The 26,986-nt window shown below is 39.1% G+C and overlaps 2 protein-coding genes across 2 annotated transcripts; both read left to right on the forward strand.

Moving 5' to 3' along the window:
* Nucleotides 1–5,039: 5,039 nt before the first annotated feature.
* Nucleotides 5,040–5,993, forward strand: LOC105066951 (olfactory receptor 5B12-like). Its single transcript, XM_010952412.2, is given in 1 exon segment — nt 5,040–5,993. A coding segment is annotated over 1 exon segment (954 nt).
* Nucleotides 5,994–17,280: 11,287 nt separating this feature from the next.
* Nucleotides 17,281–18,240, forward strand: LOC105066952 (olfactory receptor 10Q1-like). The gene has a single exon (XM_010952413.2). It carries the CDS (start codon nt 17,281–17,283, stop codon nt 18,238–18,240), a length of 960 nt encoding a protein of 319 aa, XP_010950715.2.
* Nucleotides 18,241–26,986: the final 8,746 nt, after the last annotated feature.

The following is a 26,986-nucleotide window of genomic DNA, read 5'->3' on the forward strand; positions in this document are numbered from 1 at the left end:
AAGAAAAGAAAAGAAAAGAAAAGAAAAAAGAAAAGGAAAGGAAAGGAAAGGAAAGGAAAGGAAAGGAAAGGAAAGGAAAGGAAAGGAAAGGAAAGGAAAGGGAAGGGAAGGGAAGGGAAGGGAAGAAAAACGTGACCAGTACTCATAGACTTGTTTTTAAAGACACATAGACAATAAAACATATGTAGCTTATTATATATTGTATTAGTCAGGAGAAACTACATCATTTTGTAATAACGAGTCAACCCAAAAGTCCAGTGATTTAACACAAGAAAGATTTATTTCTTTCTTCTGCTGCTACATGTGGATCTCAGATTGTCTAAGAAGGGGGAGGTCCCTTTTCACATATTCATTCAAACACCCAGTAGAGGCCTTGCCATCTGCAGCTACACCCTCTGAAACATGCAGTTAACATGGCAGAGGGAGAGGCGTTGGACGATTGTGGGCTGGCTTTTCTACACCTCAACCCAGAAATGACACACATCTCTTCTTCTCCAGCTCATTGTATAGAACTAGTACATGGCTCTACCTAGCTGCAAGGGGGCGGGGCAAGGAAATGTGGGGAACAGAGGTTATGTTTGAGCACCACTATTTTTGTTCCACATGATGTATCATTTTTATTGATGATAAAATAGCAATAGTTGAATTGATTGACCTCTTGATATGGGCTGGGCATCATGTTCCCCTTTGTATATACATCTCTGTTAATCTCTAGGACTCTCCTAAGAGGGACATACAATATTATTATCCCCCTTTTTATAGGTGATATTCTGAAGCCTGGAGAGATTAAATAATTTGGACAAATTCACCCTGAAACAGTTGAAAGAACTAGGATTGGCAGGCAGGCCACCTGACTGCACAGCCCAGACTTCCAACAGCTTCCCTTGGCTGCACTGATAAAACAGAGACCAGTCTGCCTGGGTGCTGAAGGTCAGAGAGGACCACACAGAGAAAAGAATGGGTCCACCTTCTTAGTTCTGAAAATAAGAGCAAATATTTCCTTAAACATCCCCAGACCATGTCCGTAGTGGTAAAACAAATGGGTGTTTTGTTTCAAAAAAATTGCAAGGAAGTATACATATTTCAGGGCTTTTAAGAAAGAAATAGATATGAGAAAGCTCACATGAGGTCCTGACATCACATAGACCGAGACTTTATTGAAGATTTAATTTTCGTTGCCTAACTTGACTGTGGTGTTGCTGATCTGATGACTGGAGGCTCTTCCTTCTAAGCTTCTAGCCACCACCACCCCCACCCCCCCCATCTTCACAAGCACTCTCAGCTAAAATGCGTACAAATGTTATCCTCTGATATCTCCAGTCAAGTTCAGGTTAGAGGACCAGCCTGGGATCAGGAACCTCCTGAGATATCTACTCGCACGACACTAAATATTGCCCCCTGAGATTTGTTGTATGAAAAGGTCGTTTTCTCTGCCTTGATATTTGCAAGAGCACAGGCCCAAGTTGTGTTCCACAAAACAGCACCCCACAGGTGGGGAAGGAGCTTTTTCCAGCACGATGCTCTCCTAGATGCCAACCTCCATACTACCTCCCTTGTACCCTCAACCTGTCTGTTCCCAGGACAAAAGTAAGTATCAAGAAAACATACCATCACAGCCAATTAGAATGGCGAGTAGCTCTAGAAGGTCCAATGGTTTTTACTTTGCAAATGAGGAGGATAAAGCCCAGAGAGGTTAAATAGCTAGACCATGGATGCACTGTTAGCTAGGAAGCTCCTTACTCCCTGTCCACCACTTTCCTTCCCCTATGCTGCCCTCCAGCACCCAGACTTCCATGCTTATTACAATCAGATGTCTTATATAAATGGCTGGAGTGATGGTTAGACTCAAAAATGGAGACTGCACCTCCTAATTTTCTTTGGTTTAGAGTATACTACAGGAGTACGTGCAAATGTCATAGCTCCCTTTCTGAATTTCAGAGGTTGTAGAACTTTCAACATCTATGTGGAATCTTAAATGTAACGCCATTTGATTTAGGAACATCAAAGTCTGGACCCTCAATATTATTGACTGAATATCCTGCAGTAACCAAGAAGAGATGAGATAAACTGTATAGAAAGTAAATGGCTCAGATTGCCTGATTTTAAAATGCTAGCATCTTTTATTGTTTTTTAAATAACTGTCATATTTATTGTCACATCAGAACAGGATAGCAGTCTACGGGGGAGATAAAAATATTTTTCATCTTATGAATTAAGAAGATCTGGCCAGCAGCAGGCCTGCACCAAGCTAATTATCAGGAGGACTAAGATTAGAATTGGCCTTGTGTTTGCAGTACAAGCTTATCCACACCCCTGCACCTCTGAATTTCTGGATCAAAAGGAGCTATTTTGTGCCCCTTTGCACCTACAAGTATTATAGATAAAGTATTCGGTCAATACATTGGCCATTCGTGGGGCATCAGTAGAATACAGAAATTAACTTTTTTTCCCAAAAATAAATTTAATCAGATTCACATGTTTATATATTTGGACCAAATCTGGCAACTCCAGCAAGCACGGGCATCTAAGAATTGATGAACCAGTCTCAGTAGCGTGTCCTGGCATATTCTAGTTAGGTTTATGGTCATCCCATAACACTTTATACACACTTCGTTATGGTACTTACCACTCTGGGGAGATAATTTGTAGATCTGGCTGCCTCTACCCCCTTAAAAGGTCAGGAATCAGGTTATTCATTTTGTAACACTAGCTTCTGGTACAGAGCTGGTTTATGTGCAAAGCCAGTTAGGACGAGAATAAGAAAAAGAGAACAAACAGTGAATACATTCCATGTGCTAGGCATTGTATTAGTAGGGTTCCGTATGTCATTTAATTTCATCTTTTCAGCTCTGTAAAATAAATACACTGGATATTGCACGAACTGGGAATTTCACAGACAATGAGACTGAGATTCAGAGTGTCAGTAATGTCTCCAAGGCCACATCCCAACAAATCACTAATCAGTGAGTGACACGTATCTGTACAATTGGAAAAAATATATTCTTATACGATATTTGGTGTAAAAAGTCACTTTAGGCTCTTCTTCTAAATAGTTGTATTACATCCGTAATCCGACACATTTTTCCTCTCTTTCAGGGTTCACTCCTACCTGTCTCATTTGTACCAATTACTTTTGTACATCACTTACTTATTGGGATTTGATTGTGCCATGCATTTTACTAATCGGTAATACCTATGTGCTTATAATTGTCTGTTTGTACAGCTGTGTTTACCGATTCATCCTTTTATCCATGATGTTTCTTCTGCTTGCTGTAATAGTAGTAATAGTAGTCGTCGTAGCAGTGGTGGTGGTAACAGCTTAAACTCTTGAGTACTTGCTGTGTAACTGACATTATTTTGAGTGCTTTGCATGATCTAAGTTATTCCATTCCTCCAACATAAAAGTTGAAAGCTGTGTATTTCCCACCTGAAAGGAGAGGAAGCTGAAATACAGGAAATTAATTAATTTGACACACTATATTGAGAAGGATACATAACATTATGAATTTTAGACCATATTGCCTGGGCTCAAATCCCAACCCTACCACCAGATTTACTACTTGAGCAAGTAATTTACCTCTTTAAACTTTATTCAGTCCACTTAAAGTAAAATGGGAGGGTAATTAATAATAGTACCTGCCTCACAGAATTGCTAAATGTATTAAATGAGTTAATATTTATGAACAACTTAGAACAGTTTTCCTGACACAAAGTATGTGCTATATAAGTGTTTGCTATTATAATAACGAATAAGCATTATTATAATTCCTTTAGTCTCCAAGTCACAACTCAGGAGTTCTCATCTTCCAGAAAGCCTTCCTGCATTTCTGCACTGGGTTAACTACACACCCTTCCTCCTTTCAAAGTGCCCTGGGAACCCTCCACTTTAGAAATAAATTATGATTGACATGTCTTTAGGGTATATGTCTCTCCCAGCAGGCAATCTTTAAAGACAAAGGCTATATCACATCCTTCCTTGAATATTAAGAATGGCTAATTCAGGAGAAACGAATGTGACTTAAGATTCCAGAGTCAGAAGTGTTTCCTAGCTTGAGAGAACCTCTCATACTATAACCACAGCAGCCACAATAGGCTGCCAGCTGAGTCACCACCGGAGGTGACCACCACCAGATACACTATGTAACGTGACAGGAGAGCTATGACTTGGTTGACAGCACAGAGTTTGTAGGTGAGAACAAAAGTAGCTCTTCCATTTCCCCTTATCCTCCCTCCCCACAAACAAAGCAAAGACATAGATGATGGTGGAAGATGAAAAAATTCAGCCCATTGGAAAAAATATATATAGATCATTGCATGGAGAGAAAGCAACTAAAGTTTTGCTTCAACTTTTTGAAATTCCTTTTGTTTTAGAATTACTGAAAGACGCCAAAATATTACTAAGAACGTTCCAGAAACCATGAAGTTTCCTTTAGGGGACCGATAGGTGAAGCGGAGCACCAGCGAAGGGCTCTTATGAATTAGAAAGCAAAGTGTAGCCTCTGAAGCAGGGCTCTAAATCACCACATACCCTCAGCTAACTTAAACAATTAGTGAGGGGTCTCTCAGAGACAAGAAATATACGTGATGGGACTTGTCAGCACCATGTACCAATGGTTGACAAAATGTTTTCTAAATTTTGCTTTCTGTTGATTAAGCTTTCTATCTATAGCTTAGACAAATATGCTCGCAAGAGAAGGCAAGTAGTAAGAAAGGGTCCTATGTGGTTTCATGTAATAGAGTGTACTGTACAGCAAGCAAGCTGAGATGTGGCCTCAAGTCATAATACGGTCCTGCTGCGGCAGCCACAGTCAGCAAGGGCATGCCAGTGCCTTTCCGTAACACTTCTAGATGAACAGTCGCACTCATCCCACCCTTACCCACCATTCGGTCCACCTTCCCTATGAGCATCTGCCCCTGACACGGAGCTGACGCACGTGAGCAAGAGAACCTGTCTACCCTTTGGTTTCCATGATAATGATCAAATAGCATGACCCTATGTTTGCTTATCTTGTCTAGGTGCCGCTCATGATGAGTCCCAAATGACCCTGATGGAGAACATTTCAGAGGTGACTGAATTCCTTCTTATAGGGTTAACAGATGCCCTAAAGATGCAGGTCCCTTTATTTACAATCTTCACTCTGACTTACCTCGTCACTCTGATCGGGAACCTTGGGATGATCGTGTTGATTCTGTTGGACTCTTGACTCCACACTCCCATGTATTTTTTCCTCAGTAACCTCTCCCTTGTGGATTGTGTATATGCTTCCACTGTCACTCCCAGAGTAATGGTGGGGTTTCTCACGGGAGATAAGATTATATCTTACAATGCGTGTGCTACCCAGATGTTCTTCTTTGCAGCCTTTGCCACTGTTGAAAGTTTCCTCCTGGCCTCAATGGCCTTTGACCGCCATGCAGCTGTGTGTAAACCCCTGCATTACAGCACCACCATGACAAGTACTATGTGTGCCTTACTGGTCACCAGCTCCTACATCTGTGGACTCGTGCAATCTTCCATCCATGTTGCCCTGACTTTCCACCTCCCCTTCTGCCATTCCCACTTAGTCAATCACTTTTTCTGTGACATCCCCCCACTGCTGGCCCTCTCCTGCTCTGATATCTACACAAATGAGATTGTGCTCTTCACATTGGCCGCATTCAATATCTTTTTCACTCTCTTGGTTATCTTGGACTCTTACTTGTTCATTTTTATTGCTATCCTGAGGATGCACTCAGTTGAGGGACAGAAAAAGGCATTCTCTACCTGTGCATCCCACCTCACCACTGTTTCCATCTTCTGTGGGACAATCATCTTCATGTACTTACAGCCCAGCTCCAGCCATTCCATGGACACAGACGAAACTGCATCTGTGTTCTACACCATGGTCATCCCCATGCTGAACCCTTTGGTCTACAGCCTGAGGAACAAAGAAGTTAAGAGTGCATTTATGAAGGTGGGTGGAAAAGTGAAGTCTTCATTGGGCTTAGCTTTCTGATTAGAAATAGCAAGCAGACCATTTGAAACTTCTATTGGGCTTCTAGGGTCTAAGAATGTTTTTTAAATTTTAATTCTTTCTTGTCTTTCATTTCTTTGAGCAGATCCTTCCAAATGAAACTTGTTCTACTCAAACTTTGGGAATTTGACTGGGTAGGAGAAATTCTGGATGTCTTTTGCCAGAAACAGAATATTGCTTGTATCTTAAGAGAAGGATCGTAATCTTAGATGTTATGGGGTCAAGTGCTTTGCAAGCAAACCTCGTAAGTGTTTGACACCACAGTTATATTTCAATTACTAGAATTTAAAAGAACTCTATGATTCTCTTACACAGCAGAGGGACATGGCTCTCAGATATTCATGTTCCTAAGAATTACCTTGAGAGACTTAAAACAGAGAATCCCAGGATCTAATTCCAGATAATCTAATTTATTTTATCTCTGGTAGATCCCAGAAATCTGTAGAATTATCCCCCATTATCCACATATACTTGGATCCTGAACTGGGATTGTAAGAAAGTCAGTGGTAAGTCTGGATAATAAGGGACACTATATAAGATAAATCTATTTAGCTCCTGAATTACAGAGAGAAAAACACAGTTCCGGAGGCAAAACTATATCCATTCCTTACCTGAGTTCTAATAGATGAAGTTCATATGAGAGAGTCTGGATAGGGAGGACCGCCTGCATTCTTCACAAGCTTTCCTTGCATTTCAGCTGAGATTGGTGTGCAGATCACACTTTGAAAACTGTTTCTCTAGAGCAGTGGTTCAAAAGCATCATTACCAAACCCGCAGCATCAGCATCACCTGAATTTTTTACAAATGCCAATTATAGGAACCCCCAACCCAGACTTACAGAGTCAGAAACTCTAGGGGTACAGCCAAGCTCTCTGCATTTTAACAAGCCCTCCTGGTGATTCTGAAGCAAGCTCAGGTTTGGAAAGCAATGGACTCAAGCAACCAAGAAACAACAGCCTACAGCAGTGGTTCGCAACTTCAGCTGCACGTTGCAATAATCTAGGGCAGATTTTTTAAATACTGCTGCCTGGATCCACCTCCAGAGAGTATGACTTAATAGATCTGGGGATAATACCTGGGTGCCAGGAGATTTTAAAATGTAGTTACCTTCCCAGAGCCTGATACATAAGAGAGATTGGGACAAAAAAAGGTAATATTCTTTTAGAATCTTGTGCTTCCTCAATTATTTGCATATCCTGTCTCATTAAGAGCCAATGCTAACTCTGAGAGAATCAACCGTACAGAGGAGGGGAAATGGAGGCTCAGACGTGGGTAGAAAAATTTAACCCAAGTCTGTGGGACTCCAAAGCTTATTTTTTCCAGCTTAGTTTAGCCATCAGTTGTTTACCATCATGGCATACTGTGGTAGGCATAATGTACACTAAAATTTAAAAAATTCTCTTTTATCAAGGACCACTAGTCTTCGCAGTATAACACAATTATCTTTGTAACTAAAGCATCAGAAGGACTGAAAAAGACATGGAAAAGGCAGAATAATGTTGATCTAGCATCTTTCTTAAAAGTGTTTAAAGCTCCTTCCTTGTTGATATTCTACAGACTCCCCAGATCCTCGCCACTTTATGACGCTCTCAGCAGGAGCGCATTAAACAGCATAGGTTTTTGAGGTTGTCAGAGGTAAAGGGAACTGGAAGTACACGTTGCTGTTTCTTCCAATGAAGCCCTTGTTATCCTGGAAGCTTTGTCATCCCTGTGTTCGAGAAGCTTTGTTATCCATCATTAGAAGCTTCACTTGGATAAGGAAGTTTAGCTAGAAAATTTGCATGCTCCAGTGAACATCCACTTTTAGGACAGTTGAAGACCACAAATATTGAAATCTGATGGGCTCACCTTCACCAAATCCCAAAGGTCCGATTGCCTTACTGAGAAGACATGGGAAAAGAACAGTAAAAGATGAATGTGTACCCAGAACGCCTCCATGCCCTGACCTTTTAAGTCTTAGTGGGTTGGTGTGTGGTATTAGTCACAAAGAGTTTTGCAGCACACACAGCTGCAAGTTTCGACAGCAATGTAACCACATCTCACACTTAGTGTCAGACAACAAAATACTATAACAGTTCATCCATCTCCTGTCCAATATGCTACTGTAACTTTTTTTTAAATGAGTAATGAATGTATACAACTAAAAGTTTCTGTCTGGATTATTTCTGGGAATGGAAGCTGCTATAGACTGAATGTTTGTGTGCTCCTAAAATCCATACGTTAAATCTTAATGCCCAATGTGATGGTAATAGGAGGTGGGGTCTTTGGGAGGAGGCAGATTCAGGGTCTGGTGGAGCCCTCGTGAATGAGATTAATGTCATGAAAGAGACCCCAGAGAGCTCCCTTGCCCCTTCCACCTCATGAAGACACAACAAAAAGAAGGTAGTATAAACCAGGAGGAAGGCCCTTACCAGACACTGAATCTGCCAGCACCCTGACCCTGGACTTCCTAGCCTCCAGATTGGTGAGAAATAAATTTTTTATTGTTTATAAGCCACCCAGTCTATGGTGTTTTGAAGCCTGAGCAGACTAAGACAGAAGCATTAGGTGCAGCAGAATGAGCTCAACCCTCCCCCAAGCTACCAACTGTGATTTTGATTCTAATAAGACATTGAGCTCAAGATCAATGATGCAGCCATTACGGAAAACAATAGGGAGACTCCTCAAACAAATAAAACAACAGAAATCCCACTCCTGGGTGTATATCCAGAGGGAACTTTAATTCAAAAAGACACCTGCACCCCAGTGTTCACAGCAGCACTATTTACAATAGCCAAGACAGGGAAACAACCTAAATGTCCATCGACAGCTGACTGGATAAAGTTGTGTTATATTTATACAATGAAATACTACTCAGTCATAAATAATAAAATAATACCATTTGCTGCAACATGGCTAAACCTGGAGATCATCATTCTAAGCAAAGCAGGCCAGAAAGAGAAAGAAAAATACCGTATGATACCATGTATATGTGGAATCTAAAAAAAAAAAAAAAAAGGCAAATGAATTTATTTACAAAACAGAAACAGACTCACAGACATATAAAACAAACTTATGATTACCGGTGCAGAGAGGGGTAGGAAGGGACAAATTGGGAGTTCGAGATTGCACATACTAACTACCATATATAAAATAGATAAATAACAGGTTTATACTGTATAACACAAGGAACTATATTCCATATCTTGTAGTAACCTATAATGAAAAAGAATATGAAAACAAATATATGTATGCATATGTATAACTGAAACCTTATGCTGTACACCGGAAATTGACAAAACATTGTAAACTGACTATACTTCAATAAAAGTATATATATACAAAAAAGATAGTATTATGTGTATTTTACAAATACATACATACATACATACACACACACACACACACACTTTAAAAAAGAAAGAAAAAAGACTATGAGGAAGAATGGAAGCCAGGAAACCAGTTTGAAAAAAGGATGCAGAAATTCAGGCAGTAGACGATGATACACTGGAGCAGAGCTGTAGAGGTGGAAGCAGGAGTCACATTCTGCATCGTTGGGAATGTGGAGCTGAAAAGATTTGCTGATGGGTTGGATGTCAGAGTGGAAAAGAAAGATATGACTCAAGCAGTGAGTTGTCATTTACTTCAGAGAGGAGAAACGGAAGAGGAGCAGGTATTAATGAGGAAAATCAAGGGCTAACTTAGACATGTCACATTAAAATCTGACATCGAGAAATGGAGTGGAGAGTTGATGCACGTTCTAAAGCTCAGGAGACAGGTTTGAGACAAAGCTATAATTTTGTGAACTGTTAGCATGTACCAGTGTTTACATCAACACTCCCTTGCTTTTTATCTTAGCTCAGAGGCTGCTTGTTCCTTCTCACCCTACGTGGTTCACCCTCAACATCTGCCCAAACCTTGAATTGTAAGTGTGTCCTTAGACCACACTAACCTTAGACCTCTCCTCTGCTCTACCACCACTCACCTCTTAGGGGATTTCATCTAGTTTCATAGCTGATTTATCCAGAGGTGTTACAATGAAAGCCTGGCTTATAAATACCCTGCATTCTGAGTTATAGAGGTCACTGGCCACTGACAGGTTCCACACTACCAAACAAGACAATTCAGTCCTTATCATTGCTGGTGAATGTAATTAATTATGTTTTTTTCAAAGTATTACAGATATTATAAAGAATTTAGCATATTGAAGAAACTGTAGCTTTATGAATGATAAGGTGTTCTAAATTTAACCTCTCTATGCCCTTGATTCATATACAAGTCTTCTATATTTTTCCAAAATCAAAGGAAGACTCTCAAGTTCACATGTTGTTTTTTTAATATATATATATACATGTACAGAAAATCCTCTGACTTGGATAGAAGGTTTGCAAAAAGTTACAGGATTGTATGGAGAGGTTGAAAATGGAAATTCTGTTAGCAGAATCAAGGGGAAATGGTACCTGAAATTAAAGAGAGGTCACTAAGAAAGAGCAATAGAACAACCTGGTTGGATGAGAGTGAAAATTATGGTTCTCTACACAGAAAGGAGTAAGAATGGGGCAGGGGTCAGCAGAGACAAACATGAATATGATTGACAGGGGAAATGAGAAAGCCAGAAGGGGTGGATGGGGCTCTATTATTCAATGTCTTCTATTCCTTAAGAGAGAAGCACAAATTGTAGAATTTTGAGGTTAGCAGGAACCATGAGTGTCATCTAATCCAACCTTATAACATAGAGGAGGAAACTCAAATAAGAAAGTTTTCACAATTCGCCTAGAGATAATTCAACATTTAATTGGGAAAGCCAGGCCTGAAGTTCCATCTCCAGTTTTCCTGGCAAGAGTCATTTTGATGCACTCTGTGCCTTCCAGAAGCCCTGAGCTGACGTGAACATGTCCCACTGATTGTATTTACTAGAACACAGCATCCATAGGTCCCTGCCAGGTACAGGCAGGAAGGACACCACCCTGGGGTCCCCAGATAGCAGTTATCTGTGATCATCAGGCGGAAAGTTGCCCATTAACTTTGTCACAGCTGATAAGCCCAGGAAGTTTTTTCCCAAATGTGATTAGTTGGATCTGTTTTAAGAAAGGCCACTGGGGAAATTTCTTCTCTTTGGGACCCATTAATTTAAGACATCTTATAGGGCACTAAGTTATCTGGCTAAATCAGGCAACAGTGGCCTCTGGGTAAAAAGAAAACAGAAGAGGAGACTGGTCCTCCCATGCAGGACTCTGGCTTAGATAATCCAATAGTATCCCTCCTTCCGTGGTATTCCTCATCCAAGGATGCCTTTCTAAAGCCTGATTCTTTCCCTGAACACAAGCATGCTCTTCCCCATCCATATCTGAATATGACAAGGACATCATCTTCTGGTCACTTTTCATTTCCAGGAGATTGTACATATCTGGAGCCCATAATCCTTATTTTATTTCATCCTTAAAGACAGGATATGTAGGGTCAGAAAGCATTCTAGGATTGCTTCCTTAGTCAACTATGGCAAGAACTTTTAGCATTACAGGAAAAAAATTGCTGGCCTGTATGAAATTTTTGATGGCTTTTGGAATGAAATGAATTACAAAGAGGTAAGCAAACATCTTCAGAGACCTTTAAAAAACTAATCAGCTACTCTTTTTTTCTAAATGATCTTAATTTACTTTGTATAACAATTTAGAGCAAGGGTAGACAAACTAGACCTACAGACCAAACTTAGCTTTATTTTGTGTGGCCCCTGAGCTAAGAGTGTGTTTTATACTGAAAGAGAAAAGAATGGAAGAAAGAAATGGGGGAGATGAGAGAGAGGGAGAGAGAAAGGGAGAGAGAGGGATGGGGAGAAAGGAAAGAAGAAAGGAAAGAAGGATAGGAAAGGAAAGGAAAGGAAAGGAAAGGGAAGGGAAGGGAAAGGAAAGGGAAGGGAAGGGAAGAAGGAATGGAGAAAAAGAGGAAGGGAGGGAAGGAAGGAGGAGATTACACAACATGGAAAGAACTGCTGTGACCCACAATGCCTAAAGTATTTACTATCTGGTCCTTTATAGAAGACGTTTGCCAATCTACTTTAGAGTTCAGGGATAATTTTCTAGTACATGTAAGTACATCAAATGACATAACGGAATGGGTAAATACCTATTTATACTTCCCAGATGAGGAAAACGAGGCTTGGACTATGGCTTGTCCAACATCATATGACTGGGAGGTAGAGGAGCCAAGGTCCAGACTGAGATCTTCCTTCTACAGATCCAAAATGCTTGCGTTTGAATCCTGATTCCACCACTGACTAGCTGTTGGATCTCAGACTACCTACTTAATCCTTTGGAACTCCAGTTCTTTATCTGTAAAACAGGTATAAAATATGACCTGCCCCATGCTACAGTTGTGGGGTACAAGTTGTGGGGGTTTAGAAGAGTGCCTGCACGTAATGGCATGAGCCATTACAGTTATAGTTTAATTATAATTCCCATGGCACCTAAAGAGATTTTCATAAAACACTAGAGAAAGAAATTTTGAAAAGTTAAATTCATAAACACTTCACATCAGAATCTCAGAGCCATTTAATGCCTGTCTCCATTGTGGATCACAGAGAGAGACTATTTAGTGTTTCCCAAATGTGTTTGACTATGTATATATACGTCTATGTATATATTTATCTATTTATAAACATATTATCTATCATCTGCTTATCTATCTTTTTGTCTGAGGGAAAAACCATTTTATATCTTTAGAATTCTAAAAGATAATATAGGAAACTCTCACTTAGAAGAGTTTTTCCCAAATTCTGTTAAATGTCAAGTCTTCATTGAATTGAGGACAAAGACCACTTTTTAATTTTTTTTTAAATTCTCCCATGGAGCTGAGACTAAGATTTCAGCATATAGCAGATGCTCAATAAATGCTAGCTAGCTTCCCTCCTTGAGTGATGGCTTGACAGCACTTTGCCTGATGGAGGAATAAGTCTTGTAATTGAGATATAGCCATGGTTCTATATAGTTCACAGGAGGAGAATCTTACCCAGAGGTGCAGAGAGGATGAGAATCTGGATTGCTTCCTGGATAATTGACTTCTGGGCTGTTTCCTGAACTGAAACTTGTAGAAATTAGCTAAGAAGAAAAGAAGGAAAAGTTGTCCAGGCTGAATGACTTTCCATGATTTCAGGAGAGACAAGATAGTATTCAAGAGATTGGAGTACAAGGGGGACCAGGAAGAGATGGACATACTAAGCGAAATAAGCCAGACACAAAGACACAGATACTCTATGACCCCATTTACATGAGGTACAGAGGAGTCAAAACCATGCACACAGAAAGTAGACTGGTGGTTGCCAGGGAGGAGGGGGAGGGTGATAAAGGGAGTTTTTCAGTGCCTGGGGAAGAATATTCCAGTCACACAAGGGCCAGTGCGGCTGGAGCAGGGGAAGCAAGTGGTTGGGTGGGTGGGGTCTTGGCTTTTCCTCTGAGTGAGATGGGGAGCCACTGAAGGGCTTGGAGCAAGGTCTGCTTTATGTGGTTTTTTTAAACACTTTTTTATTGAGTTATAGTCATTTTACAATGTTGTGTCAGATTCCAGTGCAGAGCACAATTTTTCAGCTATACATACATATATTCATTGTCACTTTTTTTTTCGCTGTGAGCCACCACAAGATCTTGTATATAGTTCCCAGTGCTGTACTGCTTTATGTTTTAAACTGGGCTCTCCTAGACTCAAATTAGAGTTTTAGTTTTACAAGGTAAAAAGATTTCTGGAGATAAACGTGTTGATAACTGCACAAAAATATGAATGTACTTAATACCACTGAACTATATATTTTAAAATGGTTAAAACAGAAAATTTTGTGTTATGTGTTTATCATAAGAGAAAGTCTGGAGTGAAAAAGAACTAGGCATAGCACAGGAAATTCTATGTATATTTTATCAACATTCACAAGAACCCTGCAAGCTTCCAGTAAGAAAACTGAGAATACAGGTTTATTTATTGAAGAAGTAAATTTCCCAAGACCAGAGAGCTGGCGTGGCCAGAATTCAACTGCAGGTGGAAAGACCTTAAAGCCTATGTGTTCTCTTGCAGGAAGATGTAACTCAAGAATTTCCTTCACTATGGTCAGTGCCTTCAGAGGGACAGTTTGTGTCAGTAGAGATTTTCTGAGGCTTCTCAAAACACACTTCAGAGGAGATCACCTCCTTCTCAATAAGTAAAGAAGCCCTAGACAGAGTTTGGATACTTGTTTCGGACACTCCAACAGAATTGTTCCAGTGAATCTGTCTTTTCTCTGTAAGTCTTTGCAACTTCTTGACTGAGTTGCAAAGCAATGGGTACAGATTAAAAGAGCGAAATCCAAGACCCAAAGAGTAGAGTAGACCCTAATCTTCTCTAACCCATCTTGCTGGCTCGAGGTCTTACTTTTGCCTTTAACTATACAGTCGTCTAATTCCTTTGTGATTTTGCTTCTAAGACGAGACATTTTTGGTCATCCAAAATAAATTTCAGTACATGGTAACTTAGGAAATTAATGCCAAAATGAATTATTATTCCATTATTCCATACTGTAGTTATTTGAAAAATACTAAGAGTTAACAGTTACTGAATGTTTGTAAGTGCTGGCACTGTATTAAGTGCCTTTCACTTATATTCATTATATCACAGAAGGCAAGTACATTTGTTATCATTCCCACGTTGTAGATGAGGAAATTGAATTATAGAGATGTTATCTGTGTCCACTATTACTTTCAGCCCAAGAAGTCTGATGGCAGAAAACGTGGAAAACATGCTCCTAGCCACTTTGCTCTGCTGTCTTGCTTCTATCATGCATTAAAGACTCATAGAATCATGGGTCTTTTCTGTTTTATGAACTGTCTCTCTATCCTGCACTTATTTTTGATATGATATGATTTTAATATATTATATATGACATAATTTATGCTACAATTTGATATTTAATGTAAGTCTAACTCTTGTTCTTTTTTGAACAACTGTTTATTCTCATTCGATTGTTATTTCAAATAAATTTTAAAATCACATTATGAAGTACACGCACATGCACACGCACAAACACACATATAGACACTCTACTTCTCTTAGGATTTTTATCAGACTTGTGCCAACTATATGGATTATGGTAAAGATATATAATATTTTAAAATATTGAGTTTTCCCATTCCCTGCCAAAAAGCCTTAGTGATGACTTAAATTTGCCTTTTCACCTCAAAAATATAGTTAGTTCTGCCCATCTTAGCTAATTCGTCAGTAAATTATTGTTTGCAATTTACTGTTATCAAATATTTCCAAGGCATTAAAATCAATTTCCATTCAAAGAATCCTCTTCACATTCATAGTTCAACATTTTATGCATTATCTTATTAACTTTTGTAATATCAAGTGTACTTGGCTTATTCACAGTTGGAAACAAACACAATTGACTTTAAGCAACAACTTCAACTGGAGGGAGTGTAAGTGCTCAGATGTACATGAGTGAAGTCCACTCACCTGGACACCTGGTAGTGCGTTCTATAGAAGGAACGATGAACAAGGGGTTAAGTATTAATTGGTTAATGTGGGCCATCATAAGGTAAAGTTCTTATTACTTCCAACTTTTCAGTTGTCTGCTTTGAAGTTTTCATGCGGACAACTAGATGTTTGTCATCTTTTTTGGTTGAGACTCATGATTATTAAATATTTCAGAAATTCCAAAAAAATTTGCGTAAAAAGAATGATAATTTTTATATGACACTGTATTTTTGCCTCTTAAAAACTCTTAAATCAATCTGAACATCTTTACATTTTAATAGATGATAAATGCCCGTCTATATTTACTGTCTTAATGATGATTCATCCTACTACTGACATTTTTTTTTAAATTTTTGTTCTATATGATTCCTTATCCATTTTTGTTCTTGTTTCTGTTTTTGAGCCATAGCTTCAGTCCCTCATTTTTTCTTTAATTTTTGGAAAGACGTGTTTTTATACAATTGAAAAAATACATTCTATTTGTGCTTTAGATTAATTAATGTAAGTATTAATGTAATAATTAATAAAAGTAGTAATTGATTAAAGTGACAATTAATATTATTGATATAAGTATTAATTAATGTAAGTATTAAGTGATTAATATTAAGTATCAAAAAATGAACTTTATCTAGATAATAATGTGGTCTTTATTACTGAATCATTCTTTATACAGTTTGAGGAAATTAATACAGTTTTACCTATCTCCTCTCTCTCTTACTCATTTTTTATATTTTGTGCATCAGTTGAAATTTTAGACCTGGATTACTATTAAATTTGTTTTCACAATGAATTTTGTTTTTTATAAAATAATACTTGAAATAATTATTTAGACACAACCATGTTTTACTTTGTTTCAATTCTCATAACTTTTATGTCACAAAATTCTCTACATTTAATTTTTCATTTTACTCATCTTTTTATCAAAGTGGACTACTGGAGTCACTGAGTTACTGTTTTCAGCATGGACGTAGACGATATAATTCCAGAGCCTCTGCAAAACTGAAAACCTCTTTTTGATGTTGCATATGTGTGTAATGACTTGATTGAGCATAGATGTCTTAATCAGAATTCGTTTTCCTTGAAATATTTCAGATAGTAGTTCATCATCTCCTCAAGTTTTGTGTCATAAAAAAAGTATATTTTAGATACAAATCTGCCTGAAAGTAGTGACTTTGTAGAAAGTGGTTACTTTTTCTTTTTTACCCCTTTTATGGAATTTCTAGTTTCCTTGTCATCTTTCCTCATCTCAGCTAGCTCCACTCTGTTTCTGCCCACCATGAGCTTAATGCTCTTACCTGTCAGTACACTTGAGCTCTGAATTTTTGGTTGACAGTTGAAGTCTTGCATAAAATACCTCATAAGGGAAAATAAATAAGTAGGCTATGCCAAGATATGATTGGAATAAAAGTGCGTTCCCAGTCCTCTATGAGACCAAAACATCCAGATTAACATGAATTCTAGCATTCAAAGTTTCATGTGTGAAATAAATGTCTATAATCATATAACTATGAATTCTTTAGAGAAGTGAAGAACTAACACATGAATTTATATTTAAAAGATGATGTTTAAAGAGATGTTTGAAGTCTGTCTCTTTGCCTTCAGGAACATACATACGAAGAATTCTAAATAGCATTTCCTATCTTTTAATACAGTTAGAATCTCTGACAGGTAATTCCCATATCAGAAAGAAGATTCATAAGTCTTTTTTTTTTTTTTTTTTTTTTTTTTCACTCAGGCAATAAAGCAACTCAGCAAAAGAAGTCTCAGCCCTTTCTGCTCTTCTTCTGCAGGAGGTATGTTTGCTTGGAGCCCTGACCACAACCAGTCCGGCCCCACCGAGTTTGTGTTCCGAGTCTTCACCACTGTCCCTGAACTCCAGGCCCTCCTCTTCCTCCTCTTCCTCCTCCTCTACCTCATGATCCTTTGCGGCAACACCGCCATCATCTGGGCGGTGCGCGCACACAGCTCCCTCCGCACCCCGATGTACTTCTTCCTGTCCAATCTGTCCTTCCTGGAAATCTGCTACACCTCTGTGGTGGTGCCTTTGATGCTGTCCAACATTTTGGGGGCCCAGAAGCCCATACCCCTGGCTGGCTGTGGGGCCCAAATGTTCTTTTTCGTCACCCTTGGCAGCACTGACTGCTTCCTCCTGGCAGTCATGGCGTACGACCGCTACGTGGCCATCCGCCACCCTCTGCACTACGCTCTCATCATGACCCAGAAGCTGTGCGTCCAGATGGTGGTCTGCGCCCTGGGCCTCGCCCTCTTCCTGAGCCTGCAGCTCACATCCTCAATCTTCACCCTGCCCTTCTGCGGGCACCGCCGGGAAATCAACCACTTCCTCTGCGACGTGCCTCCGGTCCTGAGGCTGGCCTGCGCTGACACCCGCGTGCACCAGGCCGTCCTCTACGTGGTGGGCATCCTCGTGCTGACCGTCCCCTTCCTGCTTATCTGTGTCTCCTACGTGTTCATCACCTCCGCCATCCTGTGCATCCGCTCTGCGGAGGGCCACCGCCGGGCCTTCTCCACCTGCTCCTCGCACCTCGCCGTGGTCCTGCTGCAGTACGGCTGTTGCAGCCTGGTCTACCTGCGTCCCCAGTCCAGCTCCTCCGTGGATGAGGACCGTCAATTTGCCCTAGTTTATACTTTTATCACCCCATTACTCAACCCCCTGATTTACACTCTGCGGAACAAGGATGTCAAAGGTGCCCTGAGAAAGGCCATCAGTAGCAAAGGAACAGCTGAAGCTCTCTGAGGGTTTAGGGGGACGTGAAGGGGGTACCCGAGCAAGTGACAACATTGAAACTCTTACATACAAATGCCAGCTTTGAATTCATATCTCTAAAATTTGGATCCTCATTAATTCTCTGTTCTTAATACACTTAGTTGCTACAATTCACTCCCATTTTTTAAAAGTTTTCCAAAACTGTAAAACTCTGAAAAACTGGACTGGGATTCTGCAGGCTGCTATTGTTCACTTCTCCTTAGATTAGAAGTTTGCCCTTCCTCCAAAGCAACTTTATTAACTGTGAAGCCTCCTCTCGAGAAGCAATGCTATTAACTGACTCCTCGAGCAGTGCTTTGGATGAAGAATGTTCATCAGGATATTTCACTTAACCAAATATGCTCTATAATTTTGTCATCCAAGTTTGACAGATTAATGCCTGGTCAATTTACTCATTTTCTTCATTAAACCTCTTTCATATGTACAAAGGTCCCCGTGTGCTGGTCTAAACGATGCTCCCACCTTCAGTCCAGGAATGTGCATGTAGGTCAGGAAGGGTGGAGCCGAGGGCGACCACAAGTCTGTATACAGACTTGTCTGTATGTCTAATTGTAAAAGATCTAACAGACTGAAGGAAAGAGAAATATATTAAGGTAGTAAAGGGTTTTTTTAATTAGCAATTTAATATGACAGAGTACTAGCTGAACAGGGACATGATCAAATCTATATGGTACACTGAGTGAATATATATATCCTTTTTTCAAATTCTAGAAGACCTCAATGAAAGAGCCATTTAAAAAGTAACAGAGAAGAGTTAACTATTTACCTCTTGGTCAGCCTCAGTTTGTGCCTTTACACATGGCCAAGATTACCAGCGCTCCCTTTTTCGTATAAAATATAGAATATGGCCTCAGTTCTCCAGAGCAGTAACAATTTAGGACTTGGGTCCAGTTATGACAATCTGGTGGGAGTTACCACCAACTTCACACTTCTTGAGAAATTATTTTGGAGAATGAGAATGTTGATAAAAGTTCTAATACTGGCCTTACTTTGACAAGCATACTCTAGGCCTTCCATTGACAGGGGAAGGACAGTTTCAGTTTGGACTGATAACCTGGTAACAGGGAAAGAGATCAACAATTACCAAACTACTTTCTGGGAGATGGAACTTACGAGACAAGACCCTAGACAGGAAAGCAGTTTACTCCTTCCACTGCTTTGGTTTGGGAAGGTTACTAAAGTTTCTGTCACACTGGGAGTTCTCTCCAGGCTCATGGTCCTCCCTTCTTTATCCACCAGCAGTCAGGTATCACCTGCCAGGTCCTGTCTTTTATGACTATAACTAAAAAGACTGGCTCAGTCTACTCCTTGCTTTTCTCATGGTAGAGCTTTAAAGCCTTTTCCTACCTTCTTAATGATTTACCAAGTTCCAGACTCCAGGGGCCATTGAGTTAGAAAAGTGAGTAATGGCTTTACAAGTCAAGACTCCAGTATTTCAGAAATAGTTCAGACTATGACTATCAGTGTTTCCTCTGAATCCGCTCAGAAGCCCAATTTTCCTGAGTAGAATGGCAATAAGTAATCTCAAAGAAATATTGAGAGAATAAGTAATATAAATTTTGATATAATTAAGAGTTCATAAAAATCTTCTCCTCATAATGGTATTTCATTTAATCCTTACAGAAAATGAGGCATATATGATTAATATTATCCCTTAATATTATCCCTTTCATAGATTCAGAGAAATGAGGGAAGAATTCGCATTTTATGCAAATTAATATGTTCCATACATCAAGCCAAGTGTTCTAAACACCTGATATTATTCTTATCACAACCCTATTAGATAAGAATTATTATTATTTGCATCTTTCAAATGAGAAGACCAAAAATAGTGTGAGATGATCAGTCCAGAGGATCATGCTATTAATAGCAGACTGAAATTCTAGCACAGGTCTGTTTAACGCCAAATCCTCTAACCCCCTTTTTAAAAAATGCTAATTAGACGATCAGAGAGCTGTTCTTATCTAAATTCTCTGGATTTTCCAAAATGCACATGGATCATTTTCCTCAATATTCTTGCCAACTGGGGCGAGCTGAGTGGAGAAATAAGAAGGAAATGAATGTGTGATGTGGGATGTGACTTGGAGGTGCTGACATGGGTAGCAAGTTTTACTCTCTTGGAACCATAAAACCCCCTAGTTCATCTGCCCAGAATACGGACCCACTTACTCTGCTTAGACCTCTTCTCCTAGTTCATTTCTATTTTTCATATCTAAGTTTAAATATTATTTCTTCTAGGAAGCCTTTTCAGAATCGCCTAGTCACAAACCATGCCAAAGTCCTGTATTGTACAGTCTTATAATATATTATTTTTCTTGATAGCACTTAATCAGTTATATATGTGTGTGTGTGTGTGTGAATGCATACACACACACACACACACACACACATATATACGTGCCAGATTATTTAATTAACAGTGTCTGCCTGTCTCATTAGGATATAATATCTCCTTGAGCACAGATCACACACCATTTGATCACCGTTGCATGTGGTGTTTGCCACTTAATACATTAAAATTAAATATGAATGACTTCAAAAAGGTAGCTAAGGTATGAAGTGGCAAATTAATGAATTTTAATTTGCCTTTAATTTGCTTTTAATTTTAATTTAATTTTTAATTTTAATGTTAATGTTAAAGGAATGGTGAGGGATGTTTTGATGCTCTGAAAATGAGAAAATAATTAGAAATTTTAGCATCTAAGGAGCCGAATATCAGTCAAAGTATGAGGAAACCATCAAAACAAACACAAACCTATAAATTAATCTGATTATTACTAGCTTGAGGAAATAGACTGCCTATCACCATATGCGTGATGTGCAAATATTTTTAATAATGATCATTTCTGCAATCTGTCCCATGTAGTACACTTTAAAGGAAGATATTTAAAGTGAGAGGATTTCCAGAGCTAAAGTTGGAAGAAATATCAAAACTATGTCGTGGGAGGAATAGCTAAATAAATCAGAATTAAAATGTAGGACTGCATGATAATGGCTGTTTAGTACCTGAAGTGTTTCATGTAGAAATGATCCCATTGTGTAGACCAGGATGACTATGAAGAGTTTCAGCTCATTACAAGAAAGGGCTTTTAGAGCACAACAATGGAGCGAGAGAACCAGGAGGTAGTGAAATTTTCTAGACATTGCAAGTGACAAGATGTTCAGATACTTTACTGGAGATTCAAGTATCCGATAGGGGACTGAACTAAGCAATTTCTGGGGTCCTTCCAACTCTGGGAATTCATAACTATGATGCCTCTGAGGTGAATATTTTGTTATAGATTTTGGAGAACACCATTAACATCGGTGTGACTGACTATAATAACAATCAGAATTTATTATCCAACAGATTTCAAAGTTCTCCATCATAATGTAAGTGGTAGACTAGCCTAAGACATCAGTTTGTTGTAGCCTTGTTTTTGCTGTTCTTGAGTGATGGGGTGATAGTATTTTTTTTTTTACAGTGTAGGAAACCTATGTTTTCAGTTCTGTAACATGAAAAATTTGTGGAGATCTTTTGCACTACAATGTGTGTATATGGTTAACAGTACTGTGCTGTACACTTTCCCAGGAAAACAAATGCCTTCCACAAGCCTTTCTGAAGTTGTTTTCCACAGGGCTCCTAAACAAGTGATTTGATTATGAAAGAATCTTCAAAGTAATAAGAGAAAATGGGAAGAAAAAAAGATAAATGACATGTTTTTTGCAATATACTTATTTACCTAACATATGATGTTTCATTGTTTAATTTGAATATCATTACTAGGTGATATAGGGAGATAAAAATATAAATAAGGGAGGAGGGCTGCCCTTGAACTTCAAATAATACGATGGTTAATGATGGCTGTAACTGTGGACTAGGCATTGTGGTAGATACTTTATATTAGGAGCTCATGTCATCCAAACTACAACCCTTAGAACTAAATATAATCACTATCCTCATTTGTCAATGAGGGACATTGCCTAGCATCACAGCTGGGAGGTGGGATTATTCAAGCCATGTCATTTAATTTCAAAACAAACTTCACACTGATACACTGCCCCTTCTCCACATATTAAATCTGCTGAATGACATTAGAAATAATTCAGCATTATTGAGGTTCAGAAGAGAAAAGGAGAGTGAACGAAATGGACACCACTTGTTAACTGCTGGAAAAACAAGGGGGAGGTATTCATGCCCTAAGTGCTGTCAATATTTACGACAGTCTCTAATCACATTTCTCTCTAGGCTTGTGACTCTGAGATGGGTTTATGTGAATGATTTTTACTGGAAGTCTTTCTACATTGAGATTTCTCTTTAGTGCTCATATTGAATAATAATATTAAAATTAGGCAAATTGAAACAAGGTCAAATATTGCCTCTCTTCTACATTCTTTTTTTTTAACATTTTTTTAATTGAAACGTAGTCAGTTTACAATGTTGTGTCAATTTCTGGTGTACAGCATAATATTTCAGGCATACATATATTCATTTTCATATTCTTTTTCATTATAGGTTACTATAAGATATTGAATATAGTTCCCTGTGCTATACAGCATGAATTTGTTTATCTATTTTATATATACCAGTCAGTATCTGGAAATCTCGAACTCCCAATTTGTCCCTTACCACCCCCTTCCCCCCTGGTAACCATAAGTTTGTTTTCTGTCTGTGAGTCTGTTTCTGTTTTGTAAATAAGTTCATTTATGTCTTTTTTTAGATTCAACATAAAAGTGATATCATACGGTATTTTTCTTTCTCTTTCTGGCTTACTTCACATAGAATGATGATCTCCAAGTCCATCCATGTTGCAGCAAATGGCATTATTTTATTCTTTTTTATGACTGAATAATATCCCATTGTATATATGTGTGTGTGTGTGTGTGTGTGTGTGTGTACCACAACTTCTTTATCCATTCATCTGTCGATGGACATTTAGGTTGCTTCCATGTCTTGGCTATTGTAAATAGTGCTGTTATGAACATTGGGGTGCATGTATCTTTTCAAATTAGAGTTTCCTCTGGATATATGCCCAGGAGTGGGATTACTGGGTCATTTGGTAACTCTATTTTTAGTTTTTTAAGGAATCTCCATAGTGTTTTCCATGATAGCTGCACCAAACTGAGACAGGAAGGGGGCAGGGCACAGCCATTCAAGGAATGCTACAGCAATTAACATCAAAATGCTAAAAGATTCAATCCACAGTAGGCCTTGAGGCTCAAGATGATGGGAAATTTAACTTCTAGTAGACCTTGAGCTTCATTATATGCCTATTGTAATATATCAGCATGATGAATAACATGCCCACAGGTGCCATGGCAGTCCCAATGCTAGCCACAAAAGGTCACAGAGTGGGAAATGGCCAACTTCCTGGGAATCCCAGCCCCTTCCCCAGACTAGTTAGACTGCTTCTTCCATTTATTTGCATATAAAGCTACCAAAGCCCATAAAAACTGGCAGCACGGTGCCTCACAGCCGCCGCCTCTCCCTCTCTCTCCTTTCGGAGACAGCCCACACTCTGTCTATGGAATGTGTACCTACTTTTAATCTGAGCACCCATCCCCCACACATCGTGGCCTTTCTCTTGCCTTTCAACATCTCTCTCTAAATAAATCTACCTTTACTCAACTGTGGCTCGCTCCTGAATTCTTTTCTGCTTGAAGCCAAGGACCGCACACTTGGTGGGGCACATCCCAGGGGCTCAACCGAAGCCTGGGATACAGCCCTTCTCTTGCTCCACACCCACTTTTCCTGCATCAAAACTACATTTCCAGCTGTGTAGAAGGGTTCCCTTTTCTCCACACTCTCTCCAGCATTATCATTTTTCACCTTCTTGAATGTGAGTTGGTCTTGGAAAAGACTAGAATGGAAGCTTTTTGAGTGTCATGTCTGTTCATTAGAAGGCTTCCAAGAAAGCTAGATAGCTTTTCCTGGATTTTGCTTTTAGCTCTTCAGAAGGGATGAGAAACATGGAACCAGAAACTGGCTTGCTCTTTCCTGTTTGTGCCCAAACTCACAGGGGTTCTTCGATTCCTAACAGCTTATGATCACATATTTTCCACACATCCACAAGCCAGAAGGAGCCCTATCACACACATAATACCTGGTTTCCTTCAGGTCCTGCACTTCTCCTGATTGGGTGAGGCTGGAGAAGTTAGGAGTCTGGAGGGCTCTGTTTTCCGGGAACTCATCCCTGACACTGTCAAGCTCAGGTCTGTGTCAGCTCTTTGCTTCATGTGCGTTGTTTTCTGCTCCTAGCACTTAACATGTCTTTCTCCAAAGTCCGCTAGCAACTATTCATTGGTACAAAGTTTCATTTATGCAAGATGAGCAAGTTATGGACATCTAATGTGTAGTATGGTGACAGGGCAACAATACTGTACTGTGTACTTGAAATTTGCTAAGAAGGTAAATCCTAAGTTAATTACCTTGATTGTGGTAATTAGTTCACAATGTATATATATATTAAATCATCAAGTTGTTTACCTTAAATATATACCCAAAATTTTTGAATCAATCAATTGTTCGATTACACAATTTTTAAAAAATAAAAGACAATAAAGCAAATGAGGCAGATAGAGAGTGACAGGTAATGTTATATTATAATGGTCCATTAAGACACATCTTTGATAGGGGATATTTGGGCACAAAACAGAAGTGAAGCAGAAAGATACATGAAAGAAGAGCATTTCATGTTAAAAGGAACAGCAAGTATAATGGCCCTAGGGAAGATTTCTTGACATGCTCACAAACAGTGAAAACAATAACAGTTAAAATTTACTGAGTGTTTCACATGAGCCAGGAGCCATTCAAAGGACTTTCTATATGGGTGGGCTCTCTTATTGTCAACAATCTCCCTATGAATAGGAACTCACCCATAGTCTATACATGAATAAAATCTTATTCTAGATTTAAACACAGGGATTTTGGATATTCTTAAAATACTCAAAAGTGTCAGTCTATGAAATGAATCTGGCTTGTTGATACCTCTTTTGGGGAGGGTGGTGGGTGGTGGAAGAGGGAGCCAGTACAGTGTTTTTTGTTGTTTTGTTTGGCTTTTTCATTCTTCCATGAATTTAACTGTTTGGGGGAAACCCATGAACTTTCAGGGTCACCATAGCATCCACTTCCTGTGTTTTCCTGGTCCATTTGTTTTTACTGACTTTTTATACCTTAAAGTCACCTGTGTTTAGAATCCATGCCAACATTCTTATAACAGTCTTGATAACCAATAGTAGGCAGTTCCAAATATTTATGAGCCTGATTTAGGACCAAAGTCCCAGTGATCTGCCTCTCAAGCCAGGAAATGCCAAAGGATCTGTATACGTTTAAATCTCAAAAGTTTTATGTTTCTATCGAAGCAAACTTTGGGAAAAAAAAAAAAAAAAAAAGCTCTTAACATTCTATTTCACTAGAAACTTACCATACAAAATATTGCTTCGAAATATGCTGTTATTATTTGGTCTGAGAACTATGTTGTTTCAAAAAAATTCTCATTTTGGTTAGTTTTAATCTTAAAAAAATTAAATTCTTGGTCCGATAAGTTATTGAAAGCAGGTGTGGAAGAGTCACTAGGTTTTATTGCTGGATAATCAAGGTCTGGTGTAGGAAGGAAAAAGAAAACCTGAATTAGTCTTATTTTTGCCACTGCCTTCTTGGGCACATCACACAAATCAGGTACACTCTCTGGATCTCGGTTTCTTCATGAAGGTCTCTGACAACAGGATTTCCAAGGTGCCTTCATGAATAGAAGTGCTTACATCTTAAGATTTTGTTGTTTTAGGCACACTAATTTTTTTTCCCAACTTTGAGTCCCTTCCCAGCTCCATCGCCTTTCCCTTCTGTGTAAATCCTCAGAATTTTATGGCTGGCTTCTCCCCATTCATGTTTCAGCTCAAATGTCACCTCCTCGAAGACAACACTTTTGATGACCCCCCTTCCTCTGGCCACCCTCTGGCCCATTCATGTATGACACTGTCTTCATGGAACTTACCACTGACTGGTGCTGTCTCGTTTACTTATTTCTCATCTTTGTTGTCTGCTTCAATGTAAGCTCTATGAATGCAGGAATCCTATCTGTCTTACTCTTCCTTGTACCTCCAGAACTTAGAATAGTGATGGTCACATCGTATTACATAAATATTTTGTTAGTCAGTCAATCAGTGATGAGCCAAATTCTAAATGAGTGAACCCTGAGACTAATTATCACCTGGAGTAATTATCACATCTCAAAAAAAACACATCAGAAGTTCTTCCCATTGTGAACCATCTAATAAACCAAGGTAAATCAGGGAAAGAGAAAATTCAGTAAGGGGAAAGATTTTTTTAATGAATATGTTTTAATATGACAAGGCAATATCTGAGCAAGATCATGACCAGACCTATAAATCTACCTGGTACATTGAGTGAATATGTATGCTTTCTTCAAATTCTGGAAGACCACAATAAGGGAGTTATTTTTAAAGTAACAGAGGAAAATTAAAGGCCCACCGGGCCTCTCAGGACCCTGGAATATAGTTCTGAAGTAGGGGTGAGATCATTGCAGACTTAAAATAGGCATAATCTCTTGGCCCTATGAGATCCTTCCCCGGTAAGAAGGAGCTTGCTAGAGAGAGTCCCCTTTGCACAGGCTGGAAGGTGCTCCTACTCAGTGATCAAGTCTGTGTGATAATTACTCACCAGTCCTCCTGGATATGGACCCTTGACTCAGCACCAGCCCGGTGACAGCCACCCTCC

Source organism: Camelus bactrianus, chromosome 10 (assembly GCF_048773025.1).
Source record: "Camelus bactrianus isolate YW-2024 breed Bactrian camel chromosome 10, ASM4877302v1, whole genome shotgun sequence".
In the NCBI taxonomy this organism is placed as follows: domain Eukaryota; kingdom Metazoa; phylum Chordata; class Mammalia; order Artiodactyla; family Camelidae; genus Camelus; species Camelus bactrianus.